Raw genomic sequence first — 18,507 nt, 5'->3', positions numbered from 1 at the left:
GAGATACCTTTCACATCCAGCATAGCAGCGATGGATGACTTGCCCTCCCTGTTAGAGGCGACACACACATATTTCCCGCTGTCCCTTTTTTCTGCAATGATGATTTGCAAAGATCCATTCTGGGAAAAACGGTCCCCTTCAATGGGTCCTGGAGTCTCATATTTGGACCTGGAAGAGAAAGTTTTCACACCTTTTTTTAGAGTCTGTGTACTATTTATACGACAGCACATGTGCACTTCATAGTTTGCCAGTTAAGGTGCCATTTTGCAACAATCTCAGCCTGTGTTTCTTAGTTTGTCTAGATTAGTTTTGAGCCAAGATATTCATGTCATTCAGAGGAAGACTTACAGCATATTATCCACAGTATATAGTGTGTTATTTTGCCAAAATACATTTTTTCCTTTACACAAGTTCGAACCCTGTGTAAAACACAAATTAAATGCAATCATTGGCAAACAAAATGTGTTTAATGACAACAGTTCTTTATAGTAATATCCTTTATACAATCATATAAAAGTGGTTAAACCTCATCCCAACTTGTTTGCAACCTGCTGCTGGCATCAAATTCAGAGTAAGCATGATTTTGAAGTTGATTTTAGTTAGTTTTTACACGTTGCAACTATTCTGAGATTGGCTGCATTTCAGTTGATTGAAATAAAATACATATCTCGCTCCTTTCTGAAAAAAAAAAACGGTGAAATAAAGCTTCTGGTAAGAGTTGCTTGAATACATCTAATAGATTCAGAGGAACCATCCTAATATTGCGAGGGTCTTTGTCAAGTTAAGAGTGTTTTGTCAGGAACTGTCTGAGATCCTATTTCCCTTTTGTTGGACTGTAGCGGAGCTGAAGAGGTAGTTAATAGGATTTAATTAGCCCAAATTCAAGGAACGGAAGAGGATTATCTCATTACACAGACATAAGTGTCAAGCATCAGACTGTGACATGCGGACACCCGAAGCAGTGTCGGATTAATAGCATGACTCACAGCGGTTATACTGTACATGTTCTGCTTCTTTCTTTAAAGGATCAGTTTAACCAACAGTGAAAATTCAGTCATTATCTATTCACATTCATATTAACAACGTTTTGCTATTAAGATCCAGAAATGTTTTGTTGACCACAAAACTTAACCCAACCTTCCACCAGCATCAGAGCGTGAGTAGATAACGACCGAATTTGCATTTTTGGGTGAACGTATCCTTTAAGGTTCTTTCGGACACAACGGGCACTACTGGGCTCTCAGCATTTCACTGAAGCGAGCAGCCAGCACAATGAAAACCATGCTGTGCCTGAAAGGCCAATAAGACAGCAGAGACACCTGTAAATCGCACACTGTATAAATACATGAAGTATAAAAATTGTGTTTTTACAATACATGTCAAAACATGTACAGACGTCACCCAGACTAATACCTGATCTCCTTGGTGATCGCTTACCAAGAGACTTCAGGTAGTGGAGAGCCAAAGGCACTGCAGTTCATTGTGATGTCTCCTCCCAGCACTACAGCGTAGTCTTGATAGTCCCTTGTCAGTATCCGGGGAGCCATATCTAAGAGCGAGGGGAAGGAGGGGAGATTACAGCAGCTCAAATGTCAAGCGATCATGAGAATGTTCTCACAAAGAATATGAGCAGATGAACAGATAACTGAAAATACAGATATAATTCAAAAGCAGGCATAAGCATCAAAACCTCTTTGTAACACTTCAAGATGTAATATTTCTGTCTGGATATGGATTGTATATATTTTTTAATAAACAATCTAATATCATTTACTTTGATTCATGTCAAGTGACCATGGCTTAGACAAATATGGAAGTGAAGCTGTAATGATCTGTCATTAGCCAACTGATAGAACATTCATTGGCAGCAATTCTGATCACTGATCAATAAAATGCCAAAGATTCGTACTCTCATCTTCTAAATACTGTGCATACTGGCTGGTTTTCTTTGTCTTCGGTGTTAATGAATACATTATCATTCATTATCATAGATAAATAAAGACCATTATCATCAATCTGAAATCTGCATATCTAAACTTGTGATGAAAAATTGCAATGGGCCTCTGTTTTTGTTTTTTGTTATCAATATTTTCTGACCCTTCATACTTCAAACAATGAACCAATTAATCACAAAAATAATGAAATAATACATTTACAGATAATAGATCCATTAATCGCTGCTCTGTATGGTAAAAGCAGCAGGATGGAGAGAGACCAAGCGGTGTGATTGTTTTACACAGGTACTAGGTAAAAACTGTTGGTATTTAAACTGTATCATGGGTATGCAGTGTTGACAGAGTTTCATTAGAGCTTTGGTGTTTTTTTGGATGCTATTGTTAATTACCTGTGTTAAAATTACAGTAATTCTCATATTACTATAGTATAAACTAATTCATGTTAGAATGATTTTTTTTTCAAGGTTCGAGGTGGGACTCTCTCCATAGAGGGCCTCTTTATTAGGTAAACTTCCATTTAAATTGCCATCTACTCTTGTGTGTTCGAATGGAAAAGGTGATTGAAAAATACTTCATTCCTGTATAATCTCAGAGGGGACTGGTTTGCCTGGGACTTTTGTTGCAGGATGTATATTCAGTATGTAATTTGGAAGGGTGTGGCTCAGGTAGCAGAGCAGGTCGCCCACCAGTCACAGTGTTTGCAGCTTCTCTTGTCCATGTGTTGACGACACTGAAGCCCTCGAAAATGCTTCCAATAGGGCCAGTGCATTCTGGATCAAAGCACTACATACAGCACATGCAGCCATTTACTCTACTATGATAAATAGAAGATCCATTCATATATCTTCATCGATGCCAAATGATGAGAGGCTAATAGCTCAGTACAACATGCAGAGCTGCATCTCAGGCTGTACAATCCACAGCCTAAAGGGTTACAGCTGCATCTTAGAGTGGTGTAGCTACGATTTCAACCCACAATGAAGATAAAGCTAGAGTAGGCATGTGAGCACAACATGGGGTGATTAAAGAGTGAAAAAAAATCTTGCTAATTCAGTTTAATCAATATAAATCCTTGGATCCATTTCTAGGCATTGTCTGTCATGGTTCTCCTCTTACTTTCATTTTTATTTTTTGAATACTAAAGCCTGCACCTTTACTCTGTGCCACAAATGTTTAATAATGTTTGAACCCCATTAACCATCCCAAAAGTCCAGGGTGATAGACATCAAAAAACAATTAAAAATGTGAACAGAACAAAATACCTAACATTTATCTTATCAGAAACATTAGAAAATGTTTGTGGGGATTAAAACATTGTCATTATTAAACTTCTGTGGCATGGAGTAAGTGTGCAGGTGTTCCCTTTTCTCATTTACTGGTGATGATCTTTCCTGATAGCCTTGAATCTACATGACGTTGCTTATGATCACTCTCCTGCCACTTAATAATCTACCCTTAGGCAAATGTTTCCAGGATGATAATGAGCCATGAGAACGTATTTTTTAATCAGGTAAAAAACAAAAAAAAAGGTTTGGTAGAGAGAATCAACCACCTCCAGATCTGATGAATCTGAAGGAACTGTGAAAAGCCATCGAACCCACACATACTACACAATATTTCCCGAATCCTGCTGTACGTGCCACTGTGTTTATTAGGCAATAACCGTGTCCTCGCTGCCGGTGTACGGATAACATCTTGCTGTATTACTCACTCATGACCATGATGTTGATGTTGGCCAGAATGCTGCCATGAACGTTAGAGGCGTCGCACTGGTAGACAGCGCTGTCCTCTGGTGTGGCGTTATGGATCACCACAGTGTCATCGAGCACTCGCCTGTTGTTGTCCGGGTCATCTGACAGCAACATAAACACGTAACGTCAAAAAAATTTCACGCGAACACTTACACTACCACAGTAAAGCACAACCAGCATGGGGTTTAAGACAGAGACTGATGTCAGTGTTTGAAAGTTTAAAAATAATGATAAAAGAGACCTGATACAGTTGAATGATTAATCAATTAGTCAACCAAAAGAAAAATTGACAAAAACCTTGATAATCAATTAAGGGAATATTTTATTCAAAAAAACATTCTCTCGGTCTAGTTTTATGTGTTTCTAAAATGTGAAGATTTGCTGCTTTTATCTGTTTTATAACAACGTAGACTGATAATCTTTGTGTATATGGATGTTCATATCAGAAGAAATTACTTTTGAAGACAATAACTTTACCATTTCTGGCAAGTGGGTACTATTCTGGAAGAAAAGAATCAACAGATTCATCTAAATATTTTGTAACTATTTTATACAATATCTAACATAAAAGAACAGGACGTGCAGGAAATGTTACAGTCGAACAAAAAACGTATCACAAAACAATCAGTGCACGATTTTGAGCATTCAACTTAGCTGATTTTAAAAATGCAAAAGAAAAAAAATAATAATAATAATGTGCAACAAAATTAAGAAAAATGCTAAGTTGCATAATGTCCCAGTTGTATTTGTATTTAAACTCCAGTATATTTATAATTAGCAAGCTCATAACATCAGCCAGCCATCTGGCATAACAGTCAACCTCAAGACCTCTCCTGTAAGTATTTTTCACATGTTCATACTTTCCTCTAATTAAGCTGTAAAACAAAGACACTTCTTCTGTGTTCTAAATTCTAAAAATATACAAATCCTTCCTGTCAAGGAGTCGAGCCCATCTCATGAGCTTTGAAGAACTTCTAGCGGATCAGCTACTTGTGAGATTCAGAGTTGTGTGGATGAAATTTGGTGTAGCTGCTGATTGCACTGTCCTCCTTCCCATTGGTAAGGATGCAGAAAAACCACAGCTCAAATCATTCCCACTCACCTCTGAACAGTTCTCCGTTCCTCCTCCACGTTATGTCTGGTGGTGGTTTTCCAGTGACTGAGCACTTGATGTGAACATCAGATCCAATCACAGTCAGCTGGCCCTGAGGAGGCTCTGTCAGCCACTTTGGCTGCTCTGGGAGATGTTAAGCAGAGCAGTGTTGGTCTGAGTCAAAACACTTCGGATCCCTGTGTCAATAGCTCTCTTTGAGCCAAAAACAAACGCACCAACAAATACATGCGCAATTGGTGCCTGGTGTTGACCTACCTTCCACTATTACATCAAAGTAGTGCACTGCCTCTCCAGCAGAGTTCTCGGCTGTGCACATGTATTTCCCACCGTCCCTCTCTTCCACAGCAGATATGGTCAGCAGCTTTCCATGGCGGTCAACTTTATTCCTTGGAGCCATCTTGTCGCCCATTTTCATCCATTTAACCATCGGAGTGGGACTATGATATGAAACAGAGACCTTTTTAGAGCCGCAGGGGAAGACAGCAATGATGATAAATGATTAATAGTGTTGTTGCAGTTGTGATGATACAGCATGTATACATACTATCCCTCCGGTATACACTCGAGCTTCAGCGTCTCTCCCTTCAACAGCACCTTCACTGTCTGAACACCAGAGGGCAGCAGCAGGCTGGGTCTTCTCACTGGGGGGGCTGAACGTAGAGGGTCTCCTCAGTTAAATGTAAATTTCACCCTACCACATAATAGTCAGTCTGTTATCTTCAGCTTCTTGCAACATGCACATTAACTATTTTGCCTGTTCACATAATCTGAAGCATGTTTTGATTTGATTCCTGTGAAGGCTTTGCTGTGTTATATCACTTACTGGCATCAGCGTTGTCATCAGATTCATTGCCAGGGTTCACTGGAACGACAAACAAAAGAAAAACACTCATGGTGGCAGTGATGGTTGTCTTCACAGACATTTATTGCTCAATCCAGCTTCATAGAAGAGTTTCCCAGAGCTTCAACATGACAAGTCAAGCCAGGCTTCTTGGTATTTCACAATTGACAGTAAATAACTGGAAATTCATGCAAATACTGTCTTTGAACTCCTCTGAAAAAAGCACAAAGGCCTGTAGTGATTCGTATCATCTCTTTGTATTCTTACTCCTCAGACATCTGTCCTTGATCTCATAACAAACACATGAGCTACCGTCGTACAGTCAAGCCATGCAGATAGTTTTGTGAACCTACAGCTCTTGACCACGACAGCCATGGCGTCTTTCTGGACGATGGTGCGTATTCTTTGGAAGGCAGCGAAGCAACAGTAGTCCTTCCGACTGTCTTTCTGTAAGGCATTAGAGAAGTACAGGTTGCCATCAATGCCCATGGAAACCCTGTCATCCTGCTTAATGTGCTGGAGACCTGGAAAAGAACAAAAGGCTATCAGAAATATGCAATCACTGCAGACAATGCCTGTGTACGATGTCGAGCTGTGTCTTCCAGATTCATTGTTGCTGGTGAGGAAACGCAAAGTGGGCAGAACCTTTCAAATACATGAGGGGCAAGTTTTTGTTGAAAAGTAAAAAAGTTTAATCAGAAACAGCCGCCATCGGTCTCCCCAAAGCTTCTTTTATGAACACAAAACACACTTTTAACACACATTTAAACTCAACAAAAACAAAATAAACCTCAAAACCCAAAACATAGTCATAGTTCATCCTTCAACAATCACTGACTGGTTCAATTCATCACATTAGATGTTAAAATATTGTGAGAGGACCATGAGGGAAAACAGAATATTTTCATATTCAATGTAGTGGATTAAGGGGTTATTTCAAGCAAACCAGAGTTGGTGTTTGTTGGGACAGTTGAAAGACAAAGCACATTGCTTTTGGTGAGTTTTATTTAGTTTCTGCTGAGTGTGAAATAAATGTGCCTTACAAATTATGACAAAATCACTGATTCTGTAAATGGAGTCTGGTGGCTTTGGCAAGAGCAACATAGCAGCTGTTTCTGGTTTAACAGAAAGGATCTGACTCTTTGACAAAAACTTCTATCCCTGTGGAGATACTCAATACTACAATATTGTCGGACAATTAGAGAAACAATCTGAGCCTGTCAGTGGCAGAAACAAGCTCTTTACGTGGACGTCCTCCATGGTGCACCTACAGGGATTACACTGCACCACTGGACCAGTATCAAAAATGATTGTCCCCATTAGTTGCTTAAACACAAAAAAATGGGGAAATAGGGTCCAGGTTGTGGTAATGGTAATGGAAATGCCCTTAAGAGTTTCCTTTCAGAGAGCTGGTGAAATCATAAATACCCTGTGACAGCGTATTTGGTTTACATGGAGCCATTACTTAAGTCACGGGTCAGTGACGCTCTGTGTCACTCCTTAGTCAGCCCATTCAAAGTATTTAAGAGCTTCATTTAAGACATAGCCTTGAGTGACTAATTGTTTTGTCAGTGTTCAAAGGCTAACTCATAAAAAAGGACATATTTTGTTCTGATGCACTTTATGCAGCCCTTCAGGATTGTTCAAAGATGGGTCAGTACTACGCAGCAAACAATATTTCTAACACTGGAAGTAGAAATCACAGTGTTCAAAGACTCACATCATCATTCATTGTTTTTTTTAATGTGTTTGTAATTTTCAGACAACCAATTGTATTTTTTTAAGTATCTTTAATTGTGTTCAATGTATAGATTTCTACAACAGTCCCAGGAAATATCCATGAGTGGAACTGAGACTATAAGTATAAAACAAAGACTTGAAATAAACTTTAAAACTAAAAAAGAAATTGTGCACAAGTGTTTTTATTTACTCTGTCCCATGCCTTTAGGCACTGTCTTTCTGAACACCTAAAAAAACATATCTATAAAAAGTATTGTTTTTCTTTTCTGGCATCAGTCAGTTTTGTTGGAGGCAGCTGAGGAGCTCTCAAGGGGCTGGACTGAAAACTCAACCCCCTTTGACAGAGCACTTCAGACAGAACTGTGGTGACATTTACACAGAGATTCATTTTCTTTGGCAGTGGTGGGGAAAGTATCCTAATGCGAGGTAAACTTGTGAGCCAAAGGTGTGTAACTTTCTTCTCATTGTTCCTGCTAACTTCAGTGATGGCCAGAAGTTTCATCTGCGCCAAACTTCAGCAAGGTGTGACGCAGACACAAGGTGCCAACACAATGATATTGTTAAATCTCCACAATTTATCAGCAAATTTGACCAATCATCAGTTCCCAGGAGTTTCACAAATGACAGCTTTCCCTGTTCCAAAACATTCAGCCATACGTGTATGTCACCAAACTTACTAGTTTGTTTCTAGGTGTAAAGATGCTGACATGACACAATTGTCTCACATTTATTGACAAAAATGACTGCTAAAGAGTGTGCAAGGCAATACCCTGACGTACTGCACGAATGCAGGAGTAAAGTGTTTGCAACTTTGTGATGGAACACAAACTTCTACAGCAAAAAACAAACATTTTTGCAGTTTCACTTTCGTTGCAAGAAACTGTGCAATGAAATCTTGGAGGGACTGTAATGGCGAGTCTTTGTTTACAGCAGTTTGGCAGCATTTCTGTTTGACGCTGAACTACATAGTTAATTTAAGCACAGAGCCTTTGCTATAGTCTTCACTGGAAAACCCGATCAAGCCCCTAATTGACTGCAATATTCTTTGAGTGTTTGGCCCCTTCAACCCTTGCACATCCAACACAACAAAAGTGAAATGCAACTGAAAGTGAAACACAACTGAAAGTGAAATGGTTAGTTTTAAAGAGTCTTGCTTCTTGCTTACCAAGAGACATCCAGTAGATCTGGCGTGGGGCTACACCTTCGGGAGGGTTACAGTGCAGGGTGAACGGCTCTCCCTCGTTAACAGCAATGGGAGGATGTCCCTCCTTCGGAAACTTGGGGACACCTAATCAAACGACAGATGTGAAACAAGATAAAAACCAGAACAATTCTCTTATGGTGAATTTGAAAAGAATTAATCAATAGTTAATATGTAGATGAGCTTCTTTTGAAAATTATACTCACTGGGCGCTATGAGCTCAATCTCTTCCGTCATGGCAGTTCCGAGCTTGTTAAAAGCGTAACATCGATATTTACCCTGAAAGTTGATAAGATGCTTGTTGAGAAGCACAACAGTTCCACCTGTGGGGTCTGTTTTGTTTGTTGTGATGTGCGGAGGGATAAAGTCTTCGCCATCTTTTGTCCATCTGTATCTGTTGGAGCAAAATATATAGTTTCCATCAGTTAATCTCTGACATACAGAGTGTTGTTTTTTTTGTGAATTGACGAATCTCGATGTATTGTCACAGTTCATCTTAAATGTGAGAGATTTGTGTTTGGTGTTAGAGATTATGTTGACATCACTTACTCTGGGGTTGGGTTGCCCTTGGCTTTACACTTGATCTTTACAGTGGGATCAAATGGAAGGGCGATAATGGGACCGGTTGTGTAAGTTACTATGGTTGGAAGCTGCTCCACTGTAATATAAAGACACAGTATGATCACAGCAATGTTAAATGTTACGTTTACAAGGTTTTATATATTTTCTTGCCTTTTCTTTCAAACTTCCTTGTGAGAAGCTCAGAAGTCAGGGGAATGTCAACAACCTGGCATGATCTGGACAAATAAGGTGCTTTGAATACACACCAGACTAAAATAGCACACCAGGACTTCATTGCAAAGCCTTTCCCTAAACAAAGTCACATCTGCTGCAACACTTCAAGTTGTTATTTGTTAGTCATAATTTTAAAACGCTGCAAACATTTACACTCAAGCAGGGTGGAGAGCTAAAAGTATGAACATAAGAGAGAGGAACTTTAACACATTGAGCAACCAGTTTGGCTTACAGGTAGTTATACTAAGTATCATGACACTCGTACCTTCCAGAGGAATATTGAGGCCTGTGGCCCAAGAGGTCAAGGCCAAAAGCAGAGCAAGCTGCAGGGTCCCCACCAACCTCATCACCCTCTACTGGTTAATGGAGACAGCAGAGATCAGGAGAACACTTTGAGGCAGATCAGCAGGCGTCACTTGACATTCATAAAGGCGCAGAGGACCTAGAAGAGTCAGAAAAAGATCAAAAACATGGTCATAAGTCTACTAATTCAACTTGAAAAAATAAACAACGGTTTGACTAACGGTGGTCAGTAGACCACACAGCAGCTCTGCAAGCATCTGTTCCAATCACAGAAATGTAGGGCTGAATGAACATCACAGGGGGAGAGTTGTTTAGTTCTAAATGGGCTGTGAATAATCACACTTAAAGTAGCAATGTTGAGAACAGGTTCTTTATACAATGTGGCCAACTGCCAAGTGAAAGTAAAGAAAACCAGAAAGCAAGTGCATGAATTAGATCTGACACCATGAAAACACATGAAACCCTCATACTTCGCTGTGTTTTATACGATAATACCAATTTAAATGCACTCAGGAATGTTCTGTTGTGATAATTTCATTCCAAACATGCCTCTGAGTGAAAATATAATACTCTTCATGATGTTTTGTGATAAATTTAGATTACCTAAATGGAATTTATTGAATGAACTTGAAGACTTCATACTCCAAGGCAGAGCGAGGAGAATAAATCATTTCAAATTATATATTTCTAATCCTTACTGGTTGACTGGTAATGTTTTCACCTTGTGTCTGTGTGTCAACATGGCAAAATGTGTTCCTGTTGACACCTTTTGTAGCAGGAACTCCTTTTATGTCTGTCTGTCCATAGACAGATTGTTTGAATCCTACTATTTTTGAATAGTATGCAAGATACAGACAGACATTATAATTGGTGGAAAATGGTGGCCTATCGTAGTATTATTGGACTACATGATAACTATAAGTGGCAGTCAAAAATAATACTAAACATAAGCAGAAGAGGGGAACAATGCGTCTAGTCTGCCGAATCCAAAGTCAAAGGAACACCGCCATTGCTTTTATTGTTGTTGTTGTCAGTCCTTTAATATTTCCCCATAAACAGTGTACAGTTCACATAGTATTGGTTTCACACCAAGGTTTCCCACACACTAAAACATCTCACACACTGTTTTAGCTTAATAAAAAGCATGTCAGTAAGGAATTATGGATACAGCCAGTTGTCGAGCTTCGGCTTACTTTAGTAAAAAAAATCCTAATATACATCAGTGGCAGTGAAAAAAGCCAAATCATAGCCATCGCCAACTTCTTTAACTAGCTGATGAAGATGAAGTTCTTGGTGCCCCTCACAATCCCAATACCTCTTTTACACCAAAGTTAGAGTGTATATGTGTTTTTTTTAAGCAAGTGTGTCATATTCATCATCATGAATGACAGAAAAACTTAGAACAATAGAAAGCACGATAAAACTTTAAAAAGAATTATCATTCTGAATTATTATTTATTCCAGAGCTGATGATGGAAGTTTATCATTTCTGCATTCGGAACCCAACCCTATTGCTAATAAAAAAGTCATGCATGGTTTCCCATTGAGGATACTACTAGCGATTCAAAGTCAGTTGCCCCTCATTGTTGTGATGTCGTAGCACAACACATCAGAGTACTTGTCTGAGGATTACCCTTTGAACTGTAAAGCCTGGCTGGTGGCATCGCATGGCATGCTTACAGTAAACCCGACTGGCACAAAGCTGCTGTCTGCGACGATCACTAGATCCAAGATGGCAGACTATAAATTGGTCTAAGCCCATCAGTATTTCACGGCTTAGTTCTCACAGCACTGAGACTGTGGCGGCAGCTCTGGCTATGCCAAATGGGTTCACCCCCCAGCTAATCCTGCTATCAGGAGAATGAAGGCAGGGAGCTCCAGCAGTCATACAGTACGCTGCTTAACAATGACTGAGTGCTACCCGGGGTTCTTCTAAGGACACAAAGCTTCATGCGTTGTCCGTCTTAGTGAGAAAGGTTAATGTGGTAATTGCTGTAGACTGGTCGCAGGATTAAGCTGCTTGAAATTAGAATCAATTAAACAAATTGAGAGATTGTGGAAGGGTATTATTTGCAATAAGGTCTTTTTGTGATTATCTTCCCCCGGATTGAATGGTAAACAAAAGCCGGTTCATGTTTGTTCCAGTGAAGTAAGCATACATTTTCATGTTGTAATAAAGCTGTAAGCCTCTGTCATTCTTAGTCTAATGCTTTTGTATACTGTACTTCAGATACAGCTTTGGGACCACCAACTAGTAGTAGTATACAGTCATAAAACATTAGTGACAGTGTTGTGATTTAAATCAGAGACAAAAAACACATCAGCCCAGTAGAGCATAGAGAGCTGAGCTAAGAGCAGAGCCAAGTCCCTGTTGCGTTGGAGGCCCAGACTCCACCAGTGACATGAGGTGTGGGACCTTTTATCCAGATTTGTGTTGATCCTGGCAACAACCAAGCGGGCAACTTTCATTCATGTGAAGCAAATCCACTGTCTGGTGCACACCCAAGGAACCTTTCTATTTGGATAATTACAGAGCTCTAACCATATACTACCACTTTAATACCTCACACAAGGCTGACACAGTCCATCTGAAAGGCAAAGCCTTAAAAACAGGGTGGAGTTCCTGTGTAAACAGATAACAAAGCGTTTGTTTTGGGAGCAAAGGATCTATTACCTGAACACATGGCAGATCATGGCCACAAATCCACAGGGATTGTGTTTCCTAAACCAATAGTTGGCCAGGGCATGAAGTGTGACTACTACACGACTAATCCCTGTCAACACACGCTGTATACAGCGACCCCCTCCCTCTCTTTAAACTCAAACTAAGTACAACTTCCCTCAGACAACCCAGCAGCCCTACAAATGACTGTCTGTACATGTAACTGCAAAGAACAGAATGCAAAGTAATACAGAAATTATTGGTACAAAAACAATCTATTAAAATACATAGATATGGACTGATAACAGCAGTTTTCATGAAGACTACTCACTGGTTTTTGAGTCATTCCACATCCTAAGTCCACCTCTAGAAGAGGCCAAGGGCAGCTGCACTACAAGTCCATAGAGAAAGTTCTGTACAGGACCATCAAGGGATCATTCACACAACTCTCTAAACCAACATCTCTGACATGTCCTTCGTCCTCAACCTCACGTTTCTCCTCTGCTGCTGCACTGACACGCCTCCCTGCCCGCCCTTCCACTCAAGCGGCTAAAGGAGCGACAGGAGACTCACTCAAGTGACATATGTCGCCAAAGCCTCTCACTTGGCAAAGAGGCTCTCTAAGCCTGTGACAATGACTGGGACAAAGCCTGCACTGCAGGGCTACTCAGCGAGCATTAAAGAATGGGAGGAGAGGAAGTACAGGCATGTCTCTCTCACTCTCTCTCCCTTTTTCCAGGATCCCTCCATCCTGCCTTCCACAAACTATGCACGCCCATTTACACCCGGCTTCATTTCAATGATTTTAATGCAATGTGTCTTAGCTCCATTGAAAAATGAAGGGAGTCATCTTCTCTCAGAGCTTTTGTGGAAGTGTACTTTCATTTCCATGCAATGCTCCAGGGTATTGATAGATGAAGGCAAGGGAGGAGATGCCTGAAATAGACATGATGGTGTTGATAGCAGGCCACCAGGATCTTTAAAAACATGATTTGGCTTTTCATTTCAACTTTTTTACTGTTGGAAAGATTTGTATCATAAGATCATATTTTCTGATCTGAAGATACATAAAAAAAAAAAAAATTTAGTTCAATCTGCATTTCTCCTGACTCTACACAAGCAATCAACTATTTTCACTTTGAGGTCTCCGATGTTATCTGTCATTAAGACTCTCAAAAGACCCGTTCATATTCCAAGAACTAAAGCAGGGATTTGCGATCCAGGCACACTGTCACTAAACATGATTACACAGTTCATTTAAGACAGCCATCATCGGTTGGCAAATGGACCATGTGTAGGAGAACATAGCTTCTGTAAAAAGCCTTAAAGGCAAAATCTTGGACTAACATGTTCACTGAAAGCTTCACATGCTATTCAGACATGGGACCATGTATGTACACAAAAGATTAAGGCAATCGGGCGACAATAGCTGTTTTAAGGCCAGGGTTGGACTTAACACACGATGTCCTGTCTATGTAAATATATACAGTCACATGGCTGCGTGCTACAGGAGCTGAGACAAGAAAAGTTGGCATCAAAGGCAAACGAGACTGGAAATACAACATAGAAGATCAATCAAAGTTGTGATATGTATATATGACTTCTGTTCACTCATAGTCGTTTGATCTAAAGCAGCGGTTCCCAACTTTTTTCCTTGAAGCCCCCCTTGCCTGTATCCAAGACAAGCCAGGCCCCCCCGACCCCAACCCGCATACACTAAAAGAACAAACTTTTATTTGCAAAAATAAACAACAGCTGTAGGTTTTTGCTCTTATTCTCCTTGTTTTACAATGTATATAGATACATTTCTTCCTTTTTGTGTCATCAGTTGTATCACACACAAACACACACACACACACACACACACACACACACACACACACACACACACATAGGGGTGTTGGTGATAAATAGCTTAATGAAGGACCAAAAATACGTTTCAATTTGGATTATACAGAGTTTTGATTATCCATTTGGGTGTGTTATGGGATTTTATCACTTTAATGTGCATAAATATTATTTTGGTAACCTTACAACCTCAGAGCAGACAAAGTTGTGCGTAACCCCTGTGATCTCTGGTGCCCCTCTAGGGGGGGCTCGGACCCCAGGTTGGGAAACACTGATCTAAAGTAATATGCAACTCCTTAGACAGCCACTTGTAATTTCTAAGCAAAACTGCCAAACATTTGCTGTTTCCACCTTCTCCAGTTTCAGGATCTACTTCTCTCTCTGTTTTATATCAACAGGAAGTGAATATTTTGTGAACACGTAATACAAAACTGAGATTGACATCTCTGCTAATGTCTGTTATTTTATTTTACAACATGTCAGTGAGTAGAGATAATAATCACTAATTGATGATGAAAATGATAGACCCCTGATCAGAATGGAATCATGAGGAACCATGACATTCCCAAGGAGCAGACCAGGTCCTAACTGCCAGAGATTGGCCAACTAAAATCATCGTACCACGTTGGACTGGATCAAAACAGTTTCCATTAATTGTGCTGTTTAGCTATGTCTTAATATAAAGATATAAATTAAAGTATATCAAACCTTTTTCAGATTCAAATAATCATCGCTCTGATAATGACTCATGGCTCACTGGTGACCATCACACAGTGAATTGAAAAGAGGACATTGCACAGGTCTCTGATCATGACCAGTTTCATTGTGCTTGTTCAATTAACATGAATGTTGAAAAACAAACAAGAGGAAACCTCATTTGTGGATTCCATCATCACATCTTCACCAACACCTCAGTCCCCTGTGGTGACTGACAAAAAACGGTTGCCCTGCCCCGTGCCTTTGGCATGACACACTTCCTCCCAAACAGTTCTTGCGTCCTGTGCGTTCAGGTAATTACAAGTCATGTGCTACTTTCTGTACGCAAAGCTCAGACAAACATAGCAATTAGAAAATACCTTCCAAACATGCTTACAAATAGCTTGACATACTACACCATGAGCTGACTGGGTCAACCAACTGTAAATATGTGTCTGTGTGTGTGTAATGAGTATAATTTTAAAAAAGGATGGAAAGGCCACCGAGACACACCCAAGTATGTACTATAAGTCTATTACAACAGAAGCTAACAGTCAGGACTAATTCATGAGTGTATTATATTCTCTGAGAACAATTAAAAAGATTCCAGTCTTCACATATGCGACGCTGCATGTCTGCATGCACACACAAAAGAAATACATCATGAAAAGCTTTGCTGTCAATAGACAATGACGAGCAATGATGAGGAGGATTCACACATCCATACACATCTGCTGGGGCCAACAGAGGAACCTCGCCTCCAGACACGCTCCATTCAAGAAGTAATACTAGAGTGCTCTGGCAAACAAAACCTTTCCCGTGTTTGCTTTCCATAGTACACAAGACGACTGAGACCCAATGGGTTGGGCTTACATAACGTCTCATTCTTAAAATTCACAAAGTTAAACACAAATGCGATAGTAAAGATTGTGTAATCAAGCACATTTTCTAGCTGCTTCAGAAAAACTGCATGCTTTCACACTGTGAGTTATCTAGTGACAACTATTCAAACTGATGCCTGGCCCTATCAGTCTCAAATTACTTTTGATGTACCAGGACTAATTAGTTGTTGTATCTATGGAAGAAGCAAATACCTAACAATCACATGCAAAACAACAGCGGCTTTGAGGAATGTGTTTCTGATCGTTTGCCTGAATCGTGACCTGTTTGTTTGTGTATTACTGCTACTGATAGAACTGATATGGTTCCAGTGTTGTTGGCATATGAGTCACAGCTGCAATTGACACCCGCAGATGTTGTCTGATTACTCTTTGTGTGGCAAATGCCGTATCTGTCTGTTTTTACTATCTTGGCTTCACTAACAATACTCTTTGAATGATATATCTACGTAACACATCTACAGATATTTTTGAAGATTAAAACAGCTGAAGCACTCAACAGTTAGCTATAGGTCCTATAGCGCGTCTCAACGATTGTATCAAATAGATTGTGAGGTGTCAGATAAAGTTGACTGCTCATTTGAGATACGAATTCATTTGAGGGATGTTAAAAATTCATTGTTAACCAATTAATCAACATTAAGATTTTAATTAATTGAAAATCTATCAACCAACAACCAGACATGGGCACATATATTCAGATGTTCTCTATAATGAGAGAAATGTATGCGGTTTGCTTGTTTGAAAAACCATGGGAAAACAACTCTTGACAGTATTTAAGCTAGTTAAGCTCAGGAAATAGAAACTAACCTTACCTCAAAAGGTCAACGCTTCTTTTTTCTCATTGCTTGCTGGTGCAGCGGCGTTAGTCCTGTCTCAGCTTCAGTCCATCGAGTACTATAACAAGCTAGTGATCATCTGAGCGCAAAATCCACACAAACAACTCTCTGACACACATCAAACACATCCACCTTTAAACCTGCACTTCCAGTATTATGTAAAGGAGAAGTTTGACGCTTTTTCATTGTACACAGGAACAACAGGTTTGAAGATCAAAGCATGTAGTGTCTTTAAACCTCTAAGCACTCCAACAAAAACAAAAAGCACATGCACGTGGAGGGCTAGAGGTTTAAAAACATTAGCATTGGATACATAGATAACTTTACACTTACACACACACACACACACTAGCCAGTATTGTAAAAATTATCCCTAAGCAATATTTCAGTATAAGTAAAGATATCTTGTTAAAATATTACTTTGGTAAAGGGAAGATCACCACTATGAACATTACACTTCAGGAAAAAAATCTGAGTCTCTGATATTTAATGTACGTAAGTATCAAAAGCAGTTTTCTGGCAATAAATGTACTCGGCTGTCAAATGTACAAGTAAACGTACACTGCAATATCTGACAAAATTAAAAAATAATTACTTCAAAATAAGCAAGTTTAGTAAGTATTCAATTTGTTAAATTTGTTGTTGAAACGGTTTAGCTCATACAACCTACATTTAATCGTCTTCTGTACGTGGTAACTCGGTTTCCTGACTTTTTTAAATTAAAGTCAAGTTTTAAAATTTGGGCTAAATGCGGGCTAAAGAACACATACAAAATGTGTACTACATTTTCCTGATTATTTTAATATGGTTTATTTTTCAACCACTTGCCAATAAAATAAATCATTTGAAATTGCGCTACATTGGCTCTGATCGACTTGCAATCTACAAAGTAACTTAGATAATTGAAGTTTTTTTTTATTTTTATGGATTTCTTGCTTCCAAAATGCAGTACCTCAAAATTCTACTGTACAGTTCTGGAGTAAATGTACGTTGTTTTTATCCATCAGTGCCAATAGCATGTGATTCATTTGAACAAAACATACCACTGCAGCAGCAACCTTACATGGGTTCATGGGTAGTTAAAATACCATTAATGCCAGAACAGTGGTTTCATTCCTCGGAGCACATGTGGTGTACTGATGTTTGCCGAGGTGTGCCGCTCAATTTAGTAATACCAAGCTTTGAAGTATTCATGCGCTGGCACATAGTACTTTCTGGAATGTCAGGTCAAGCATTGCTCTACTAACAGAAGCTAGCCTGGCACGCAAACAGTTGGCACGCTACATTACAACCTTTAATTCCTGATACCAAACACAAACCTCAATGTTGGGCATTTCCTGAATGAACAAAATAGTCTCTCCTCTAGTGCTTTTGATTTTTTTGGCAAAACATTCCCCCACGAAGAAAACATGGACATGGCTGAATTTCCATAAAAAAAAAAAAAAGTCTGGTGAGTGACACGGGCCAGGAAACAACATGAATCACTATGGGAACGTGTCCCTTGCACAAGTGAAGAGTGACAAACAGTTGCATTCAGCAGCTTAATCAGTTTGCCACAGCTAGCAGCACAGGGAGAGACAGTGTGGAGACCAGCAGTCACACTCAACTTCCTCCCTTCAAACATGGAGGCCGGGAGAAGACCTCTTCACACCTTCCTTCACCCCGACATTGTTCATCACTGTTGCAGAGAGGCTGATAAGGGAACAGTGCTGTGCTCTATGGCCTGAGCTAAACTGGTAATTAGTTTATGGGATAATCCTGAAGGCCTTAAGTGGTATTTAGTCGGGTTGGTAAAGTCTTTCGAAGAATTCCAACAAATGAATGAAATTCTGCTTCATAAACGCCGTTTGTGTAGGTCCAACC

At 39.7% G+C, this 18,507-nt stretch overlaps 1 protein-coding gene across 11 annotated transcripts in view; it reads right to left on the bottom strand.

Moving 5' to 3' along the window:
• chl1a (cell adhesion molecule L1-like a) overlaps positions 1-18,507 on the bottom strand; it is a 59,264-nt gene that overhangs the window by 26,174 nt on the left and 14,583 nt on the right. For 3 of the 11 annotated variants that reach the window (XM_030423875.1, XM_030423878.1, XM_030423879.1), the window contains exons 1-13: positions 12,694-12,998; positions 9,663-9,839; positions 9,152-9,260; positions 8,809-8,996; positions 8,567-8,689; positions 6,015-6,185; positions 5,644-5,682; positions 5,365-5,470; positions 5,076-5,257; positions 4,809-4,943; positions 3,667-3,807; positions 1,438-1,549; positions 8-168 (exon numbers count right to left, since the gene is read on the bottom strand). In XM_030423875.1, the coding sequence (XP_030279735.1) occupies positions 8-168; positions 1,438-1,549; positions 3,667-3,807; positions 4,809-4,943; positions 5,076-5,257; positions 5,365-5,470; positions 5,644-5,682; positions 6,015-6,185; positions 8,567-8,689; positions 8,809-8,996; positions 9,152-9,260; positions 9,663-9,744 (1,549 nt within the window). In that variant the 5' untranslated portion in view covers positions 9,745-9,839; positions 12,694-12,998. Of the gene's footprint in view, positions 1-7; positions 169-1,437; positions 1,550-3,666; positions 3,808-4,808; positions 4,944-5,075; positions 5,258-5,364; positions 5,471-5,643; positions 5,683-6,014; positions 6,186-8,566; positions 8,690-8,808; positions 8,997-9,151; positions 9,261-9,662; positions 9,840-12,693; positions 13,003-18,507 lie in introns of those variants that run through there. The other 8 variants (XM_030423881.1, XM_030423882.1, XM_030423877.1 and 5 more) reach the window with 5 other exon arrangements.

This window comes from Sparus aurata, chromosome 7 (genome assembly GCF_900880675.1).
Source record: "Sparus aurata chromosome 7, fSpaAur1.1, whole genome shotgun sequence".
Classification (NCBI taxonomy): Eukaryota; Metazoa; Chordata; class Actinopteri; order Spariformes; family Sparidae; genus Sparus; species Sparus aurata.
The sequence above is the reverse complement of the archived record's forward strand: the minus strand, read 5'-3'. Positions and strand labels throughout refer to the sequence as shown.